Source organism: Saccopteryx leptura, chromosome 2 (assembly GCF_036850995.1).
Source record: "Saccopteryx leptura isolate mSacLep1 chromosome 2, mSacLep1_pri_phased_curated, whole genome shotgun sequence".
NCBI lineage: Eukaryota > Metazoa > Chordata > Mammalia > Chiroptera > Emballonuridae > Saccopteryx > Saccopteryx leptura.
In genome coordinates, this window is record NC_089504.1 from 337462900 (window position 1) to 337484428 (window position 21529).

At 50.3% G+C, this 21529-nt stretch overlaps 1 protein-coding gene across 1 annotated transcript in view; it reads left to right on the forward strand.

Moving 5' to 3' along the window:
• Nucleotides 1–21529, forward strand: part of RAB11FIP4 (RAB11 family interacting protein 4) — a 119160-nt gene that overhangs the window by 22725 nt on the left and 74906 nt on the right. Inside the window, exons 2-3 of the mRNA XM_066363770.1 lie at nt 13417–13504; nt 15014–15102. Of these exons, the coding sequence (XP_066219867.1) occupies nt 13417–13504; nt 15014–15102 (177 nt within the window). The remainder of the gene's footprint in view (nt 1–13416; nt 13505–15013; nt 15103–21529) is intronic.

The window sequence follows — 21529 nt, forward strand, 5'->3', positions numbered from 1 at the left end:
GTGCGAGCTCTTCAGGTTTGAGCTCGGGCTCCGTCACTTCCTGCCAAGTCCTTCATCTCTCTCTGCCTCTGCTTCTTCATCTGTAAAGTGGGGATAGTAAAAATAGTTCTTAGGCTTCTGAAATGTAGACAAGTTAATATATGTAAAGCTCTTAGGATAACGCCCGGCTCGGAGTATCTGCTCATAGTGGTGCTGGTTATTGTTTCATTGTCATCATCATTATCATTGCTATTACTCCAAGGAGCTCTCGGCCCAGCGAGGGGGCTGGTGGGGATCCATCTCACCCCTGGGGAGGTTGTCACCACTGTAGGCTGGGCCAACCTGACACGGTGATGGTCAAACCCTCTGTTTTCACTGAAGCTGCTGCTGGAATATCCCCCACCCCCCCACACACACACCTAGCCACCTAACCAGCCTCTTGCCAGCCTCAGAGGGCGTGTGCCAGGTTCAAAGCCCAAAGCCCCCAGGGCCATGAGTTAGGACCAGCTCACTGTCCCTGCCTATGTGAGGTCTCCCACCACTCTCTTGGGATTACCCTCCCGGGTCTCCTCACTCGATTCTCCAGGGGCCCCCGCTGCCTGCCAGACTCTGCAGACTCGTGCTGGGGTGACCAGGTTGGGACTCTCTGTCCCTCTGCCAGGAGGCCACAAAGGCTTGCTGGCTGTCCTCACAGAGAGACCTCCTTCAAGTCCCGGACTCCCCCAGGCCTTGACTTCCTGGTCTAGAAACTGAAGCCAGGAGCCCTCCCTTCAGGGGCTGGCATTCGGGTAAATGGGGTGCCACAGCCCTAGTTCCTCCGCTGCCAGGGACCCTCTTACAGAGAGGGCTGCCCCCTGGCCTCTAACCCATGTTCTTGGGAGTGAGGCATCTATAAATAAGGGTGTGAGTCATGTGTGAGGTCTCTTGCCTCTGTTTTACTTTTCGGGTTTTTTTTTTTGTTTTTAACTGCTGTGCTGGCTGGAAAAAGAATTTGCCTTTGCAAAGAGCTCTCTCCAGTGAATGGTCTAGAACCTCTTCCACTCCACATTGGCCCTGAGGAATTTCCTCGGGTGCTTGCGTGGGGCCCAGCCCTGGGAGTGGAGGGCTCCTTTCCCAGGAGGAAGGACGCTGCAGCAGAGAGGAAGTGGGGAAAAGGAAGCCCAAGGCCTGGCAGCCCTTCATGTTCATAACCCTGCCACCACCAGCATCGGGGCGCTCGGAAGGCCAGCCGGCTTCTCCATTCTGTAAGCTGCCTGGGTGCAGGAGGACCCGGGGGGCCCCACGGAGAGCTCCCCTCCCCAGGTGGATGCAGGCAGAGGGGTTTGTCCAGGGTTTCATGGCAAGTTTGGGGTGAGCTGCTTTTCTCCTCTCCCTAATTTATGGGTTTTTTTAAATTTATGGATTGATTTTATTGAGAGAAGAAGGAAGAAAGAGAGCAAGACAGAAACATTGTTCTGTTCCTGTATGTGCCCTGACTGGGGATCAAACCCACAACCATTGCGTATCTGGGACAATGCTCTAACCAACTGAGCTATCCAGCCAGGGCTCCTCTCTCCAATTTAGAAATAACATAATGGGGTTCCAAGAATTCCATTTACCACCGCCTGACCAGGTGGTGGTGCAGTGGATAGAGCATAGGACTGGGATGCGGAAGGACTCAGGTTCGAGACCCCAGGATAGCCAGCTTGAGCATGGGCTCATCTGGCTTGAGCAAAAAAAAAAAAAAAAGATCACTAGCATGGACCCAAGGTCACTGGCTCGAGTGAGGGGTTGCTCAGTCTGCTGAAGGCCCGTGGTCATGGCACATATGAGAAAGCAATCAATGAACAACTACGGTGTCGCAACAAAAAAACTGATGATTGATGCTTCTCATCTCTCTCCGTTCCTGTCTGTCTGTCCCTATCTATCCCTCTATCTGACTCTCTCTCTGTCCTTGTAAAAAATAAAAATAAATAAATAAAAATAAATAAATAAAAAAAGAATTCCATTTACCACCTTCTGTTCTGTTGACAGCAACAACATTGAAATTCTAGCTAGAGCCACCACATTTTGCTTTGTTTAGAGTTGCTACATCTCAGTTCACTGGAAGACTGAGATGCTCCGGTTAACTCCATTCTTTGGGTAACTAGGGTGGGAAAGCATTCCGGCGTGAGTCTAGTTGAAGTGTCAGTGTGTGGGGGAGGGAGGTCAGCCTGGGGCTGAGGCCTGAGGTGTTAGTGGGGGGATCAGAACCAGAGCTGGGCCAGTTGAAGGACAGGGGGGCGGCATGGATAGGAGGGGTGGGGTCCAGGGGCCACAGCCTGGAGGGAGCGCCAGGGAGGGGCTGTGTTCCCAACTCCCACAGGCCAGAGGTGCCCTTTGATGAGCAAACAGTCCCATTTGATATTAAATAATAAGCCCCAAACCAACTGAAGCCCTAGAGTGAGTAGCACCCTTCAGACTACTCCAAGAATCACTGACGCTAACTGAGGGCCTAACGCCGGGGCCAGAGACAGTGGCAGATGCAAGATGCCCCCCTCCCATTGTGCTTTGAACACTGTGCCTCCCCTAAAAGCAGTGTCCTAGGATAGATAGGTGCCCCTCCCCTTGCAAGGTGAGCTCCCCACCCCCCATGGCTAGGACACCTCCCCCAGAGGCAGGACAGCCTTGGCTCCACCACCCACCTTTATTAGAAAGGAATAGCCCGCCTGTCCTCGGAGCCACCCCCACTTTCCTTCCAGTGCTGGCACCCCAGAGTTCCAAGTGGCATATACAGATTGGACTTTCTCTTGGCCACTTGCTTCAAAATCCTGGAAGGATTCTTAGAGGTCACCCAGACCCGGCCCTCTCCCAGAGTGGCCCAGGGACCAGTGGCACCAGCCTCTCCCAGAAGCCGGTCTCCAGGCCCTCTGTTTTCTTGGGACTCCCGCAGCCAGGGTTTTGAGAGGCACCTTCTAGGGTTATGTTATGGTGGATTCTGCCTTATGTAACCCCACAATGCTATGAGTAAGTTTTTCAAGAATAAAAAAGAGCTTTATTGTTTTTGTTTCCTGAGTTTAAAAATGATCCAGTATATTTTTCCAGCTGGTGCCCTGAACACCCCAGTGTGCAGAGATAACAGCTTCTTCACTAGCTAGCTTCCAGGCATGGGCTGCCTGCCCATTTTAGAAAAGGAAAGGAAACAAGCACTCATTTACCTAGAGTTTGCTCTGTGCCAGGTTCTAGGCTGTCTTCAGAGCTTTCTCTTAAATCCTAGCATTCCATGAGACATTATTGCTCAGAGAGGTTAAGTTAGTTTCTCTTGGTCACACAGCTGGTAAAGGAAGGAGGAGGGAATTGAGCCCTGCTCTGTCTACTCCAGAGCCTGGGAGTGACATTATACTGCCCCTGGGCATGTGGCAGTATTAACAGTCACCTACATGCTTATATGCTGTTCCCTAAGCTATTTTTATTTCACTCAGAAATATGGCAGGGCATATGTCCTTTCCCTGGGAGCTTCGTTGGACCAGTCTCCCCACAGGGCAGTGTCTGGCTGTGTTGCTGAGGAAACGTTTCCTGAAGGAATGGACAGACGCAGACAGATGCCTGGGCCAGTCCACCTCAGAGACCACCCAGGCTTCCATTCCTTTCATTCCTATTCAGAAACCACACAAAGCCCTCTTGGGTGGCCTCAGAGGTTCTGGTGGGCAGCAGCGCAGGGGTCTCCTGAAGGAAGGCATTTTCAGCCTAGGGGTGGTGGCCTGGGTACCATGTGACTGGCCACCCTGGCCGCATGGCCCCTCCCCATTGAGCATTGAGCATCTTTGCTCATGAAGCCACCTTCCCACCACCACCTGCTACCCCTGCACTCTTTGAGGAGGGGTCCTTCATCAATTAGGGGCCCCCCAGCTTGAAAATCAGGAACCAATGCAAAAATGGTTTAAATGCTGAGGAAAATGTAGTCTTTCTCACAGCATGCAGGCTCAAGGTGGGGCACCTTCAGGGCTGCTTCCTGCAGGGGCTCAGGGCATCACCCAGGACCCGGCCCTCTTCCTCAGCTTCCCCATGTGGGCCCAGGATGCTGACCACTTTCCAGGAGGGTAAGGAGAGTGGGGTGTACTTCCTATGGATGCCCCCACCCCCACCATCATCAAAGAAAACCTCTTCTAGAAGCCTCCTGCAGATATTTTCTCATTTCTCATCGGTCAGAAATGTATACCATACTTTCGCCTAAACCAATCACTGACAAGGGGATGAGCCCACCTGACTGGCTTGGTCCAATCAGGACTCATGCCCTGAGGTGCCCAAAGGCACCTGCCCAAATAGGTGGTGGGCATATCAGCCACATCGGGGCTTCTCAACACAATAGGAGGGGAGAGGGTTTAGTGGTGACCAACAGGATCTGTGTATGCCACTTAGAGTTTCAGTTCTTGGATTTATTTCATGACTTTATAGAAGAGGGGAAATAAACGGGTCAGAGAGGTTGAGTAACTCCCCAGGATCATACTTGAGGGTCCCCAAGCCATATATTTACCGTCTCTAGTAAAGGCATGTTGGATGGAGACATTTGCCTTCCAGCCCTTTACTTCCATCTGTTTATCTAGTCTGGTTTTCTTCTCTTCCTCCCCCTAACCCCATGCCCACCCCAGACATCTCTGGAAAAACAGTGCCTTCAATGTTAATGTCATCCAACATCCTCATTTTCCAAGTGGGTCCCAGAGAGGGGAAGGGTTTCCCTAAGACCACTCTAAGTAAGATTGTTGATAGCCTGGGACTGGACTGAGGACCAGGGAAGTAAGTATAGCATTCCCGGGCTGCAGAGGGACTGGGTGCCCACACTACTCTATTACCTCAGCCCGTGTACGACAGCCCTGCAGCCTCCTTGCTGGCTGGGTGCCCTGTGCCTGCTCCTGCCATTCTGGGGGCTCACCCTCATGTCCCTCTTTCTAAGCCTTTGCAAAGGACACTTCCATGGCACTCTCCAGTCTGTGATGCCCTTTACTCAGCCACCATCCCATTGCTCTCACAGTTGTCCTGTGAGCTGGTGACAAATGCATATAGATATGGAAGCTGGGAACCAGAGAGGTGGCATGCCTTGCCCAAAGTCACACTGTGAGTAGTACTGAAGCCCAGGCAGAGCCAGCCTTATTGGCATGTGACCTGTGCAGTAACACAGGGTTCAATGTTCTGTGGTCCCCATCCTGAAATTCTGATAGTTTTTGCGCAAGAGCCTGGCATTTCCGCTTTGCACTGGGCCCCACACATTACAAAGCCGACCCTGTGCCCCTTGGCTTGTGATGCTATAATAGCATGTCACCCTTCCCTATCTCCTGGGAGTTCTAGGGGACAGCCCTTCACAGGGGAGAGCAGGCTTCTGGAGGGTGGGCCTGGGCCCCGGGTGCAGGGACCAGCAGGACCCCCTCTGGAACCCTGTTCTCTGGCTGGTTTTGCTGAAGCTCTTGCCTGACTTCCCTCCTCTCTTCTCTCCTCTCCTCCCCTCCCACAGCCACTGAGGAGGGCAGTGCCTGCCTCCCCCTCCACCGCTGTGCCCTTTGTCCCTGAGGTGGGAGTGGGGGTCCAGAAGACTGGCCCCATTGTGTATCCCGACATCAGGCAGCTGGGCTGCCTGGGAAAGTGGCTGAACAAGCTGCGGAGGACCCAGGGGAGTGCAGGAGCCCCCTGAGGTGGCGGGAGGCGGGGCCCACAGGCTGGGGGTGGGGGTGGGGGCGGGGTGAGGCCAGGCGCTGGCCTCGGGTTCTTTGACTGTGAAATGGGAACGAGCAGCTCTCGCACAGGTCAAGGGGGGTTGGCCTGGAAGGAGTGACTTGGGTGTGAAGTGCTCACAGGAATCCCGGCTCCTAGGAAGAGCTCACCACCTGTGAGCGCAGCGGCTGCGATCCTCGGAGTTGTTACCCAGTTCTGCCGTCCAGACCTTCAGGAGAGGGTGCGGCCGCCTCAGCTCGGAGCCTTTCTCCTTCTGATCCTGTCCTCTCTCTCTGGCTTTTTTCCCTCGGCATGATGTGTCTGAGATTCATTCATCTTGTTGCATGTCAATAGATTGTTCCTTTTTATTAAAAGGACGGTTTGTTTAACCATTCACTTGTGAAGGGACATTTGGGATATTTCCAGGTTCTTGGAGATTATATCTGTAATGCTGTTATAGATGTTTGTGGACAGTATTTTTGTGTAAACCTAAGTTTTCATTTTTCTAGGGTAAAGAAGTTCTGTTCTGAGTGTGCTGGAGTTTTTATCATGAATTGGTGTTGAATTCTGTCAGTGGCTTTGTCTGCATCTGTTGAGACGGTCATGTGTTGTTTCTTGGTTAGTCATCTTTAGATCGCATTAGTTGATTTTCAAATGTTGACCCAGCCTCAATGGACAAATCCCACTTGGTAGTGGCCGTGTTGTATTTATTCACACATACACATATATTCTAATGGCATTATATACTGTAATATTTTCTTGAGGATCATTGTGTCTGTGCTTATGAGGGATATTGTCTTCAATTTTCTTATGAGGTTTTTGTCTGGTTGTAGGATGAGGGTAATGCTGCACTAAGTGAGCTGAGAAGTGCTCTCCCCGTTCTATGTGTATCTTTTTTAAATGTTTGGTAAAACTATTTGGACCTGAAGTTTTGTGTTTTGGAAAGATTTAAACTGTGTACTTTATTTTTTTTTAATTGTTATGTTACAATTCAGATTACCCCTTTTGGTGGGCTTTTTATTGACTTTATTGGGGTAACATTGGTTAATAAAGTTATAGGTTTTAGGTGTACAGCTCTACAATATAATACAATATCTATATGTTGTATTGTGTGTCCAGCACCCCAAGTCAAGTCTCCTCCCGTCACCATGTACCCCCTTACCCTCCTCTACATCCCCCACCCTTCCCTCTGGTATTCACCATCCTGTTGGCTGGGTCTGAGTTTTCTTTCTTCCTTTTTTTTTTTGGCTTAATCTTGTCACCTTTTTAACCCAGCCGCCCTGACAGCTGTCAGTCTGTTCTCTATATCTATGAGTCTGTTTCTAGTTTGTTTCCTAGTTTATTTTTTTAGATTCCGCATGTAAGTGAAATTATAAGGTATTTATCTTTCTCTGACTGGCTTATTTGACTTAACATGCATGATACTCTCCAGGTCTATACATGCTGTCACAAAAGATAAGATTTCCTTTTTTTTTTTTTTGCTTTTTAACAGGTAGGTAGTATTCTATCATGTAAAGGTACCACAGCTTTTTTACCCACTTATATACTGACGGGCATTTGGGCTGTTTCCAGATCTTGGCTATTGTAAGTAATGCTGCAGTGAACATAGGGGGGCATATATTCTTTTGAATCAGTGTTTCGGGTTTTTCCAGATACATTCCCAGAAGTGGACTTGCTGGGTCATAATGCAGTTCCATTTTAAATTTTTTGAGGTAACTCCACACCACTTTCCCCGTGGCTGCACCAGTCTGCATTCCCACCATCAGTGCATGAGGGTTTTCTCTCCACATCCTCACCAACGCTTGATGTTTGTTGATTTATTGATGATAGTCTTTCTGACAGGTGTAAGGTGATATGTTATAGTGGTTTTAATTTTGCATTTCTCTGACGATTAGTGAAGTTGAGCATCTGAATTTTCGTGGTTTGTGGCTTTTAAAGAATTGGTTCATTTCATCTAAGTTGTAGAAATTATGAGCACAAAGGTGTTTATGATGTTCCTTTATTAATCTTAAAAAGAAAAATAAACTTTATTCTTTTTTTAGAGCCATTTTAGGTTTATAACAAAATTGAGAGGGAAGGACAGAGATGCCTCATTCACCCCTTTCCCCCAAATGCATAGCCTCCCCCATTATCACCATCACTCACCGGTGCCGGTGTGGCACAAAGACGAGCCTCCACTGACACAGCATAGTCACCCGAAGTCCGTAGTTGACCTTAGGGTTCACTTTTCTTGGTGGTGAATGTTCTATGGGTTTGCACAAATGTATAACGACATTGCCTATCATTATAATAATATACAGCCCATTCTCACTCCCAAGTCTCCCACCACTCTTTACTTTACAGAGGCCTCATAGAGTCACTCTATGTATTCTGTCCAGAGTTTTAATTTATAACCAGTGGAAGACGTATATGTAGTGCACTGACTCCATCTTAACCCCAGCCGGAAGCCTTCCTTGGTTTTTTATCTCAGCATCTCATTTTAAAGTTCAGCTGCCTACAAGCCACATGTGGGCTTCTCATCGGAAACCTCTGCGTTAACAACACATTTGAAATACTTTTTCCTTTAAATACAGCAGATCCTGGCTCAAATTGCATAGTTTCATTCAGTGTCATTTTGTTATAATAATGATGAGATGCCACGGGAACTTAACTCTTGTTTATATCAATTAGCCTATGGTTTCCTTTACATCATTTCACTTAAAATCGCAGAACCTATTGATGGCTTTCAGTGAAGACTTTCTGTGTTTAAATGATTAAGCGACGTTTCTCTGCGGAAAAAACCATGCCAGGTTTTCTAGGTGAGGAGAGAGCAGAATCCAAATGTATTTTTTCTGTGGTCACAGCAAGCCCCAGACTTGTGATAATAGCTATAGTGATTATAATGATATTAGTAGAAATAATAATTATTGGTAAAGAGCATGAACCCTTGAGCTGGGCTTGCCTATGTTCAGATCCCAATTCTGCCTCCTACCAGCTGTGGGACTTTAACCCTAAATAACTTAGCCTTTCTGAGCCTCAGTTTCCTCATCTGTATAATGGGAATAAAAGTAGTACCTACATCTGAGGTAGTTGTGAGGATTCAATGAATGCATATGTATAGAGGGCTTAAAACAGGCCCGGCACAAGGGAAGAGGTACAAAGCCTTTGTCTTGATTAATAATAATGGCTAACATTTATTAGGCACTTCACCTGCAGACGGAGCCAGCTTACCTCCCTTGTTCGGATGAGGCAGCTGAGACCTCAGAGAGGCAAATGGCTTGTTTGAGTCCATCTGGCTTGAAGATCTCAGAATGAGGGAGGCGTGGGTGGCTGGGCACAGGCTCAGGGAGGGTCTGGCTGCTGATCAAGAGAGCGCAGCAGCGAAGAAACCGAGAACATCGTCTGGCCTGAGCCAGGAGAGATGTGACCCAGGGGAATGAGTGGGCAAAGAATCAGCCTGGAGAGAAAGGCAACAGAAATAGAAGGGGAAGCCTGGTAATTGAGTGGCCCAAAAAAGGAAAGATCAATATTTTACTGCCAGCAAAACAACCAGTTTCCCTGGCAGCCAGCCCCGTGGCCCAGCTGTGTGTCCCTCCGTGACAGCAGCTGCTCGCCCAGCTCCTGCCAGGCCTGCCCGGCCCAGTGTGCACACAGCCCCTGCCCTGGGAGCCAGTGCCTCCCCCGGGGCGGCCCAACCGTGCATGTGTGCACCCCAGGTCGGTCCCCAGCGCCTGCGTCCCCGCTCACCATGAAGACCCCATGCAGGTGGTTATTTGCTGGCTTCGCTGTGTTACCTTGAGCAAGCCCTCCCCTGCTTGGGCCTGGGCCTCCCTGACTATAAAATGAAAGGCTGGGTCACCTGAAGGCAGCCCCTGGGCGCACTGGCAAAAGGTTATCTAGTGTCCAGCAAGGTTGAGGCTCTTGGTGATTGCCGTGAGGGGTTCCAGCCGTAGAGGTAAAGCTCCTTCAATACATGGGGGGTGGGGATTGGAATGACACTGTGGTGCAGACAGGCGGGTGAGAGCCTACCTCTGCGGGAGGGCAGGAGAGTGCAGGGCCAAGGAGAGTTCCACTACGGTGTCCTCTGTGTCTACCCTCTCTGAGCCCAGTCTCCTCAACCGTCAAATCGGAGCGCCAGTAGTAGGCTTAGAAGAGGCTAGTTATGGCCAGAGTGTAGCACCACACTGCAGCCTTGTAAGGATTGTTACTACTTTCCTGTGTAAGTTATGCAATTGTTTGTTTAAAATCTCATCGAGCCTATAGTTATGGCATTTATTGATATAGTTGGTACTTATTGTTTTAATAATTTTACAATGACTTGCCTGATCTCCATGGCACTTGCACACCCAATGCTCTTTTAAAAATTTTTTTTAATTTTATTTATTTATTTTTATTTTTATTTTTACAGAGACAGAGAGAAGGATAGACAAGGACAGACAAACAGGAACAGAAAGATGAGAAGCATCAATCATTAGTTTTTCGTGTTGACACCTTAGTCGTTCATTGACTGCTTTCTCATATGTGCCTTGACCGTGGGCCTTCAGCAGACCAAGTAACCCCTGGCTCGAGCCAGCGACCTTGGGTCCAAGCTGGTGAGCTTTTTGCTCAAGCCAGATGAGCCCGTGCTCAAGCTGGCGACCTTGGGGTCTCGAACCTGGGTCCTCCGCATCCCAGCCCGACGCTCTATCCACTGTGCCACCGCCTGGTCAGGCTTTTTTTAAAATTTATTGTGACATGGTTTCAAGTGTCCCACTTAATGTAACACCCCCTACCCACCACATCGTGCCCCTGCCCCTGTGCCCCATGCCACCCGCCACACCCACTGCTCCTTGAAGAGCCCTGTGGGAGTCACCACAGCTCAGGGTGTCCCAGTGACTTGCAGTGGCCCTCAGGACCCCATCTACCTACTGTCGTCAAACCCCCACACCTCAAGCTGGCTCGTGGGGGTGGACAGCCTGGCCCTGCCATTGTCTCCAGCCCCAGAGAGTAACTGACTGTGCGGATCACAGACGCTAACCCGCAGCCTGCTGCCCCTCAGGCAGATGCCGGGTGGGGCTCCTCAGCAGCTATCTGGCCTTTGACTTGCATCAGAGATAATTAATGGATAGCCTTTGATCTTGGAAAGGATTGTAGAGATGAGTGCCAGTGGCTTGAGGGTACCCAGCGCATCCTTCCATTCATACACTCCCTGCAGGGCTGGTAATGAGAGGACAGGAGCAGAGGAGGCAGGACGTGGCTGGGGTGGCGGATGGTCTCCAGAGCCTGGAGGTGGCACCTGGCCATTGCTGGAGGTGGCACCTGGCCATTGCTGGAGGTGGCACCTGGCCATTGCTCTTCTCAGAAGCCCCGTCAGCGCCTGGCCGTGTCAGAGGCGGTCTTGGCTGCAGGGAGTGAAGGGAGGGGTTGTGCAGCTGCAATGCTGAGGAGGCTCCAGTAGGACGGGGCAGGAGCTGGTCGAAAGTCACCTTCCTCACTTCTGGATTCTTCTGGCTTTTCCTAAGAGCCTGTTAGGTTCCAGGTTCAGGGGGTCACCCTCCAATTCATATCTAAGAGGACAAGCAGGGTCAGCAGGAACAGAGGTACAAGCATGAAGCCACCAAGCTCAGGGAAGGAGAAGGGATGGGTGTGCCATGTCCCTCCTTGCTCACCGATCATCTTCTAAAGCCCACTGGGCATATCCCCTCAATGCTAGGCCGCTGGCCGTGACCGACACTTGGACCCCTGCTGCAGCTATTATGCTGGAAGTATCCTGTGGGCACGCAGGAAACGTGGTCGTTATGAATAGATGAATCCCCCGCATGGCCTGGGCTTCAGAGCATGTGTGTGTGTGTGGCAGAGGGGTGGTGTACCCGGAGAATGGCTGCTCTGACAGTATTAACAAGAAGAATTGTGACAGGAATCGCTTTCCTGCATGCTGTGCACTATGCCACAGTGCCTTTATATCCATCACCTGCTACCCAGCTCACACAGAGTCTGGGAGGGGGCTCAGGGTGCCTGGCTGTGTTTTATTTACTTGTAGTAGTTATGGTGAGTGTAGGGGAGCACCTGATGATGAGTGTGTGTGCGTGTGAGTGTGCACGACTGTGTGTATGTGTGGGTAGCCCTCAGCCCCAGCACGGTGCCCGGCATGCAGGAGGTGCCCGGATGTTTCTGTGGGATGAGTGAATGAGTGAATGAACGCACGGATGAACACTTTTGTGTGGCTGCCATTCAGCTACAGGCTGACTTAGAAGTGGGCTTCTAGAAGTGATATCAAATTTCAGGCGCTGGGAATTGAAGGGGGGTGGAAAATGGCTCCAATTAATTAGAAAGGATAGTTCTGACAAAATTGACCATTGCCAAAAACTAGGAAAAAATACCGAAGCTTGCAGTTTGCTCTGATTAAAGACTTAATTAAGGCATTTTTACAGAGAACGATTTGAAAATTGTCATCAAAAGCCTTAAAAACTTAGATGTTTTGGAGAATCATTTGTATTAATTTATTCAGCAAATATTTATGAAGTGTCTACCCTGTGCCAGTCGTGGTGCCAGCTACCAGGTACACGGTGGTGATTAAGACAGACATGATCCTTGCCCTCAAGGAACTTCTTTTCTAGAGGGGAAGATATAAATTAATAAAATCATTGTATAAACATATAATCACTCATCACAACAAGTGGTTTGAAGGAAAAAGGACAGGATGATTGGATAATAGCATAATGGGCCTAATTAGGTAGAAGTGGTCAGGACAGGCTTGTCTAAGGGAGGAACATTTAATAGAGGTACCAATGGAGACCTGAAGGATAAATAGATCTTGTCAAATGATAAATGGGGCAAATAAGCATTTAAAATCTCGGGAGCAGCATGTGCAAAAGCCTGGAGGCAGACCAGAGCTTGGTTTGCTAGCAGAATTGACTGCAGGCCTGGGTGGTTGGCATGCAGTGAGTGACAGAAGAGTGGGAGGAGCTAAGGGCTGGAGAGGCCAGATTAGATAGGGCCTTGTAGGCCATGTTACAGAGTTGGATTTTATCCTAAGAGTAGTGGGCAGTCACTAGGAGATTTTACGCAGAAGAGTAGATGGCACGACCCAGCAGGAGGGGAGAATGAATTGGAAGGGGCTAAACGTGGAAGAGGGTAGATGAATTAGGAGATTTGCATAGTCAGGGAGGGAGATGATGATGGTTGGGACCAAGTGGGATCGCAGGAGTGATGTGGAAGGGACGGTAGCTTTGGGATACAGGACTTGGGTGTGGATTGGGTGTCGGTGACAGAGATCAGTCCCAATGATGCTGACATAATTATTTCTTCCCGTAGACACAAGGGAATTGACTAAGGGTTTCCCAGAACTATCAATGTTTTGTTTTGAATGGTTAAAACTATGTGTTGAAAAGATCAGTGGGAAATGGCAGGGTTTGGATTTATTCTCTTTTCTAGAGTGTCTGCAGTGCGTGTATATTGTTTTTGTATGAAAGAAACCATTAAGTTAAAAAAAAACATAGCGTTTGCTTTCCACGTGCCAACCCTTGTGGGAGGGACTTGGAGAGAGAAGCTCACCCAGCAGACTATGCACGAGTGACAGTTCTCACTCGTTCTGTCAACCTCAGGGGACTCAAGGGGCCCCGCTGCTGTCTGGGGCCGGTGCTGGCCCCAGGTTTAGGGGTGAGTGCTAGGAGAGGACCACACGCGGACCCTTGGCTCAGCTGAGGAGCCCTCCCTTCACCCCAGCCTCCTGGCCAGCCTGCCAGCCTCACCCCAGCTCCATGAACCCCCTGCAATGTCTCTGGGGTCCTCACACCTGCCACTTCTTTCTTCTCACAGGTGGAAAAACTTGTGAAATATTTGGATCCCAACGACCTGGGGAGAATCAACTTCAAGGACTTTTGCCGAGGGGTCTTCGCCATGAAAGGTGAGGTCTTCTGGGGTGCAGGGTCCTAGGGGCTCTCAGCATCTCCTGAAAGGCTGGCATGACTTGGCTTTCAGCTCTAACTCCCCCCTCTGAGACTCTGAGGAGCCTGGATGGTTCCACGGGAGCCGAGGGCAAGGGTGTTGGGCTCCTAACTGTGGAGGGGCTGTGGGTGTCTTTGAACATCTACCATGGAGTCCCATACCCGGAGCCGGGCGTGCCTAGATGACCCAGACAGTCATTCCTACCCTTCCCATTGTGTCTCCTTCCTTTTTCTCTTTCTCCCTCCTTCTCCCGAAGGAGGTCATCTCTTTCTGGATGACCTAACTCCTGACAAATTTCTCAGGACATGGGACTTGTAGTTTTAAAAGCAGGGTGATTCTGGTCAAACCTGGGTAGTGCTGGACACCCTATCACCCTCCATCCCTCCTAAGTTTCCTTCATTTCTTTTCTACCTTCCCTCTTTTTCTAAACTCTTCCTTTCCTCCCTGCCCTTCCCCTTTAATGGGGCAACATAAATTTCCTTCCTTTTTCCCCCAATTCAAAGGCCAGTTGTGAGAGACCCCGGCAAAATGGTCTCAGAATGTGACAACTCCTACAACTCTTACTAGACAAAGTAGCTCAGGTCGCTGCAGGGGGTGGACCCGCCAAGGCCGCCCCCTGGCCGCGGAGAGAACATGGCTGGCTTCTCAGGCCTCCTGAGCCCTTCCTGTTATCTGTGAAGGAAGCCTTGTTTCCCTGTCCGTGGGGATCATGTCAGGATGAATCCTCGGTGGGGTAACCCTGAGGTCTGGGAGGGTGGGAAGGAAGCAAGAGTTACTCACATGAAATGAGGGGCATAGGGAGGTGACCGGAAAAGTTGAGGGGACTGTGCACAGCAGTCCCCCAGTCAAGGATTCTGGATGGAGTTGTCTGACCCGGTGGGTCCACCACTAATTGCACCTGTCGTGTGCCTATGCCAGTCTCTTTGCAGGTTTGACCTCCTTTGTCCGCTATGCTTTGGGGGTATTTGCTCAGGGACCGAGGAGGGAGGCCACCCAGGTAACTGAGTCAGCAGGATGGAGAGCCATCCTGAGGGTGGCCTCCTAGACGTTCGTGAGTTTGCAGGGCTGCAGAGGGCCTCAGCCTCAGGGTGTGTGTGTGTTTGGAGTCCCTGTGAGCCAGGCATGGAGTACCAGCTTACATCCCTTCCTCCAGGAAGGCCTCCTTGATTCCCATTGCCACCAGCTTGCCCTCTGCACTTGGGAGTCTCCCCTCTGTGTGTTCCCGTTGGGGTTAGTCCTGTCTGGAGGGTAAGGACCTGTCTCAGCTCCCTCCGCAGAGCCCTGGGCTGGCTTCTCCACGGCCCGGTTGTCTCCTCTCTCTCTTTGAATGATCAGCTGGTCTCCTGGAGACGCAGGCTATCTGCCTCCCCACGGCCCTTCCCACCCAAGGGCTGTTAATCAGAAGCAGAGCTCCCATGCCAGGCTGAGGCTCTGACCCTCCACCGTCTGTCTGTCTGTCTCTCTGCAGGGTGTGAGGAGCTGCTGAAGGACGTACTGTCCATGGAGAGTGTCGGGACGTTGCCCTGCACCCCAGAGATCACAGACTATATGCAGCAGGTAAGAGTGGGCGGCCTCGGCCCCACCTCGCTCAGGAGGAGTGCGGGCACCCTGGCAAGCCCCTTGTCCTGCTCCGTCTTCTTGCCTCGGCGCCACCCTTTTAGTGTCTGGGGGCTCCAGAGCCTCCTCTGAGGACCCTTTGACTTCAAAATCAAGAACTGGTTTTTGGATCCAGAGTAGTGAAGCCCCTTGGCAAGCCACCACAGAGAACATAGGTACTGGGGACCCTCCGAGAACATAGGGGCTGGGGACCCTCACAGAGCTAGCTCCTTTTCTCTCCCTCTGTGGTACAAGGAGAAACTGAGTCCAGAGAGGAAAAGGGACAGGCTCAGGCTTAACAGCAGGCAGGGTGACAATTCTTTCTTTTCTCCTGTGCCATAACCCCCTGGGCCAACAGGTCCCTAATGCTTTTTTGTTTTGTTTTGTTTTGTTTTTCCCAAAGAACAACCACCACTTCGATTCTGAGACTAACTACCGGGAGTTAGTATAGTACAGACCCCGGGTCAAGGACTCAGTTCCACAAGACTGCCCTGCTTGGGGGCAGCCACAGAGGGGGCACCCAGGCTCCCAGTGCCTCTGCTGGCTGACCACAATCGCAGGGGTTCCCATGACCCTCGTCAGGTGCAATAGTTCACTAGAACAGCTCACAGAACTCAGGAAAACACTGTATTTACTGTCAAATGAACTCAAAAAGAGTCAGGAGGCTTTGGCTAGACATAAACGATTAAGATTTTTTTCAAGGATCTTTAGGATTTGCAAACTAGAAATACATACTACTAGGCAATGCCCAAAAGTGTTCCGAAGAAGAAAGGAGAAGCTAAGAGTTCTTATAGTAAAAATTTGCATTCTTGAAAAGAATTAGTCCTGCATTCTTAGCCTCTGGCTTGGTCCGAGATGCTAATCCTCTAGGTGACTGGTGTTCTAGATAAGGGATGTCGAGTGGTCTGGATACAGGAGCATGCCTTCCTTCATCCTCCAGGGGGTAATCAGAGTGTTATCTGGAATGTCTGATGTATATCCAGGCATTGATGTTGGACTGGAAAGTTCAAAAGCTTAAGTTGCCAGGCTAGTTCAAACAAGAATAGAATCATTTCCTTCTACCTCAATCTACTTGATTTTTGTAATTGAACAGCTTGAATATAGTGACTCCATTTTATTTCTTCACTCTTTTCCTCATTGTTATTCCCTTTTATTATAAAGAACAGAACTCAGGGACAGCCAGATGGGAAATTTGCACAGGGCCAGGTATGGGAGTGGGAGGAGAGGCGGGGTGGGCTTGGGACGGAGGTCCTGTGCCTTCTCCAGGTACACCACACTCCCAGCACAGCGGTGTGCTTACCCACCGGGAAGCGCTCCAAATCTTGACTCTCGTTATGCAAAAGTGTTTATAACCCACTCTCCAGCCAAAGGGTTGGATTGTTTTTAAAGCAGTATTGTCTTTTTCCAGAATAGAAAATCGGAACTTTATAGAAAAGCAAAGAGCGCGTCAGTTGAATTTCAGCAGCCCCAGTACTCTCCTCTCCTCTCTCTCTCGGGACTTTGCACATGGATAGGTTTCCATTTTGGGGTATAAGCCCCTTCTGAGTGAACTCTTTTCTGCCCTCTCTATAGGTCTGGCCCTTACAGGTGGCCAGAGCCCAGCAAGATGGGGACGGATCACCGGACACAGTGGGTAGCCTTGTTCATGAGGACCTGGTAGGGCAGCTTGGTTGGCAGGGCTCTGCTCCTCACCATGGGTCCCATGTGCTGCAGGGAGATGCAGAAGGGCAGTTCAAAGGCCAGCCTGCTGGGCCAGTGGGTGCCTGTGGTGATGGATTGTGAAGGCCCAGAGGCCCCAGGTCCCCTGATATGAATGAGTCTCCTTCCTGCCTCAGGCTCCAATAATGTTTGACTCGGGGCTCCATTTGGCTAAAGGCCAAGAGGGGTGAGACCACAGCTCCTCAGATGTGGGGATTGGAGGGGACCAGCCTGGGACAGGTCCTAATCCTATAAGCTAGGCCCTCAGTGCCCTGTTTGTCCCTGCTGTCCCCTAGGGGTCAGCTGAAGACTGACGATAGCCAGGTTCACTTCCCAGGCATCACTAGGGGATGAAAATATCAGGAGTGGTTTGGGGACCATGTGGAGATGACAAATGATAGGATTGCAGCATCATACCCCCTCCCGCCCTTCCTGCCCTCAGGGTGGGGCAGGGGACCTCTGATGTCAACACAGGATGAGGGTCAAAGTTAAAATAGGGATATGCATTAGTGTTGGCGGGTGGTGAATAGTTCCAACCCAGGCATTCTGGGGGCACCCCACTCACCCCTGACCCAGGCCCTTTGAACCCCCACTGCTGGGCTGCACACAAGGGGCTCTCAGGCTGCCACCCAGACTTGCGGGCTAAGGCATGTCCATCCAGAGCAGGTGGCCCCTCTGACCTACCAGTTCTAGGACTTCCTGGGTGACGCCCTGGCCTGTGTCCTCAGAGCCTGTGGTACCCTGGCACAAAAAGCCACTTTGAGGGCTTGGTGAGCCCCACTGCTGGGTAGGTTTTCTGAGGCAGGGGATTTGGGTTTGGTCAGAGGGGATGCCGGGTGTCTCTGGTGTCCATGGGTGGGTGTCCCGAGGCTTAGGTCTCAGGAGACACCCTGAGAGTCCCTCTTGAGGCTGGCCTGTTCAGCAGCTGCCCACTGTTTTTCCCTTCCTTATGGTGTGGGGGTCTCTGTGGGGTGAGGCCATGGTGGGTGTGGAGAGCCCACTCCCAGACTTAGAAGGCAAGGGGGCAGTGAGGTGAAACCCCACAAGTGCTGTGAGATCCTGGGCCTTGGGTATCCTGGACCCCCTCCCTTGGGGGCCAATCAGTTAGGGAACCCCATAAAATGAATAGGGCATTGAATAGGGCCACCTGCTTCTCCTGTGTAACCGCCATCTCAGCAAATGCTGTTCCCATTTATCCAGCCCCCAAGCCAGAAAGCCATCCCTGCCCCCCCCAATCCAGCCCCCTCAGTCCCCTGGTTCCCACCCACCCCTCCTCCTGCTGCCACCGATGGGCTCTCTTCATCGCCCCTGCCTTCCTCTCGCCAGACCCGCCTTCCACGGCTGCCTCTGCCTCGCATCTTCCTAAGGAGCTGCTCTAATTGTGTCACACGCCCGCTGTGGCCCCTCCTCACTGGTGGGATAAAGTCTGTCGCCTCCTACCCATCTCTCAGCACACTCCCACCCCGGACAGAGCTGCTAACACCCGTCTGCTTCTCGTGTTTGAAAAGGCCGCGTTCTCTGTTGCCTCCGAGACTTTCAACAAATGGTCTTTCTCCCGGGTTGTCCTTCACCCACTACTATCCCTGGGCGTAACTTCCGCCTTTCATTTAAGAGTTACATAGGCACCTCTCCTCCAGGAAGCTTCTCCTGGTTCCCTCTGCTCCAGCCTGGAGGAGGCCCTGTGCTGAGCTTCTACGGGACCCTGTGCCCTTCTTCACTGCCTTAACCTCACCGTCCAGGCTGCCTCCTTGTTCCCTGCAGACAGCGCTCTAATTCAGCTGGGCTGGTGGAGATACGGGTGGTGGCTGCAGGCCTGGCTGGCAGGGGGAGGTGGGAAGGGGGTTTCATTGTTCAGGGAGCGGCCTTATTTGATCTGTTCTGCTTATATATGGCCCCAGTATTGTTTCTGTGTTCCAGAACCCCCCATCTTCCAAAAAGAAAAATAATTTCCTTATTCTGAGCCTTAGGGTTTCTGTAAGAATAAAAAGATCATTCTGTCGTATCTTTGGAAGGTAACTGAACCCTGATTAAAGTAAATGTGGTTGAAGCAAAAGCAGAACAGATGTTCAAGTTTTTTTTGTTTGTTTGTTCCCTACCCCTGGTTGCCCTGGGCCATCTGTCCCGCACTGTCCCACACCTCTTTCTCTGACCGTCCTCACCCTAAGGAGACTGGGCTGAGCCAGCCGGATAACACAACTTCCCTGGATGGTCTTGCGGTCTGCACCCTGCCTAACCCAACCCTAATGCTCACATTCACACGGATCTCTAGAACTAAGACTCACTGAGTTAGGACTTGAGCAAATTTTGGAGAGCGACCACTTATATCCTATCTTTTTAAAGTGGAGCAGAAGGAAAAAGATTTGGTTTTTATTACCCTGTAGGATATTAACCAATTTTGTGTCTAACTTAGAATCTTATGTGGCATTCTTTCTTTCATTGACTACATGCTTTGATCTCTCCCATTCTCCTTTGAAATAGCTAAGTGAGGAAACACACACACACACACACACACACACACACACACACACACACACACCCCACATCAGGACAGATCTTAGTTTTCAGAAACAGCACAGTCTAAGTTACTGATTCTCACCTCTGTTGACACATTGGAATCATATAGGGTGCTTTAAAAAAAACCACTGATGCCTGGGTCCCACCTGCTAGAGATTCTAATTTAATTAGCCTGGGGAGGGGGTCCATTCATCTATTTTGAAAATTTTCCCAAGTAATTCTAACGTAGACCCAAAGTTGAAAACCAAGTATCTAAACCAGGATTTCTCACACTTAGCTGCATATTAGAATTACCTGGAAGCTTTTAAAATTCTGGATACCCAGGCTACCCCTCAGACCCGCTAACCCAGAACCTCTAGGATGGGACCCAGCTATCAGCAGCTCCTCAGCTGGGAAGCCATGCCTGTCACACAATGTCCCAGAGTCTGGCCATTCCACACCACCACTTCTTTTCCTCAGGTGGAATGCAGAGGCCAGGACGGAGGAAGTCTTATCCCCTGAAGACGGCCAATGTCTGGCACACCATGTGAACTCAACAAATGTTGGCTGCCCTTTTCACGTGGCCCCGGAAGGCACCCTCTGGGGAGAGTGGTTTGGGATCGCAGGGCCCTGGCCTGAGGTGCCTGTCCCTGCTGGACCTGACTCCTTGGGTGCTCAGGCGCAGACAGGGGGCACTACTGGAGTCCACTGAGCCATGGCTTTGCTTTTCCAGCGAGAGGTCTGCAGAGGCCCACAGGGACTTGCGTCAGCAGGGTCAGGGGTGCTCCATGTGTCAGAGCCTAAGTGGGAATCTCATTAGGGAGATCCTCAACTGCCCCCCATTTTAGAACCTTCTGCAGGGCTCAGGGTCCCGCTGTAGAAGGTGCAAGAGTGGAGAGTACATCACAATGACTTAGCAGAGAGCTAGCAAGTTTCCTTGTCCTCCAATTTTTTATTTCAGGAAAGTTGTAATAGAAGTACAATGAATACCCATACATCTGGCATTCTGGATCCACCAATTTTTAGTGTGTTGTTAATATGCTTTCTTTGCATATGTTTGTGTGTTTATGTGTACTTTTTTCTTTTTGCTGGCTCATTTGAAAATTAGTTGCAAGCATGACACTTTATTCTTAAATATGTGACCATTCCTAAGAGCAGGACTATCCTCTCACATAACACAATACAGTTATCATTTCTGGGGATTTTAACATTAACTCTGTATTATCTAATATAAACTTCATATGCAAATTTTCCAATATTTTTATAGCATTTCTTTTTGCTCTCATATCCAATCCAAGTTGTCTCAGCCTGTCTTTCTTTCTTTCTTTCCTCTTTCTTTCTTTCTTTCTTTCTTTCTTTCTTTCTTTCTTTCTTTCTTTCTTTCTTTCTTTCCTTCCTTCTTTCTTTCTCTCTCTCTCTCTCTCTCTCTTTCTCTCTTTTCCTTTCCTTTCCTTTATCTTTTCTTTTTTTGCACCCTTAGTGACATTGACTTTCTTTTATTAATTCAAGCCAGTTGCTCCAGGGAATGCCTTTCTGTTTGGATTCACTCTTACTGATTGTCTAGCCCTTTGGGGTGGTACAGTTTAAATCCAAATTAAAATGCTGTGGGAGGAGGGGCTCAGGACGGGAATCTTACTGTGTCTGCTTCTCTGCCCAGTGCACGTTGAAAGTGCCTCTCCATGGTGCCCACTCCTCAGGCCTCAGTCTTCCCATCTGCAAAGCAGGCAGCAAACGGTGTGAAGGAGATGGGGCCCACCACTGGGAAGAAGGGCTTGTCTGTGGGGAGTAGATTGTTCACTCTTTGGTGCCAGTCCCCAGAAGTGGGAGGAGGCAGCAGGCTCTGAGAATATGTGGTGGGCCCTGTGGGTTACTGTGATATGTGGGGCGCCCTGGCACCTGGGAACAGCGTGAGGAGATCTGAGTCCGTGCTCCATACTGTGGCCACATCATCTTCTCAAATCCGCACAGTTGCCCTTACCGTCAAGTTTCAGCACAAATGTCACCTCCTCAGAGAAGCCTTCCCTGACCACCATCTCAAGGAACCCCTCCATACCCATCTCCGTCACTGTCATAACACCCTTAGTCATCGAGGTGTGTCTTGTCCCTCCACTGGACTGACCATTTGCCTGCCTCTTTCACGGCTGTGCCCTCCGCACCCAGCACAGTGCCTGGCACGGAGAAGCTGTCAGGACATATT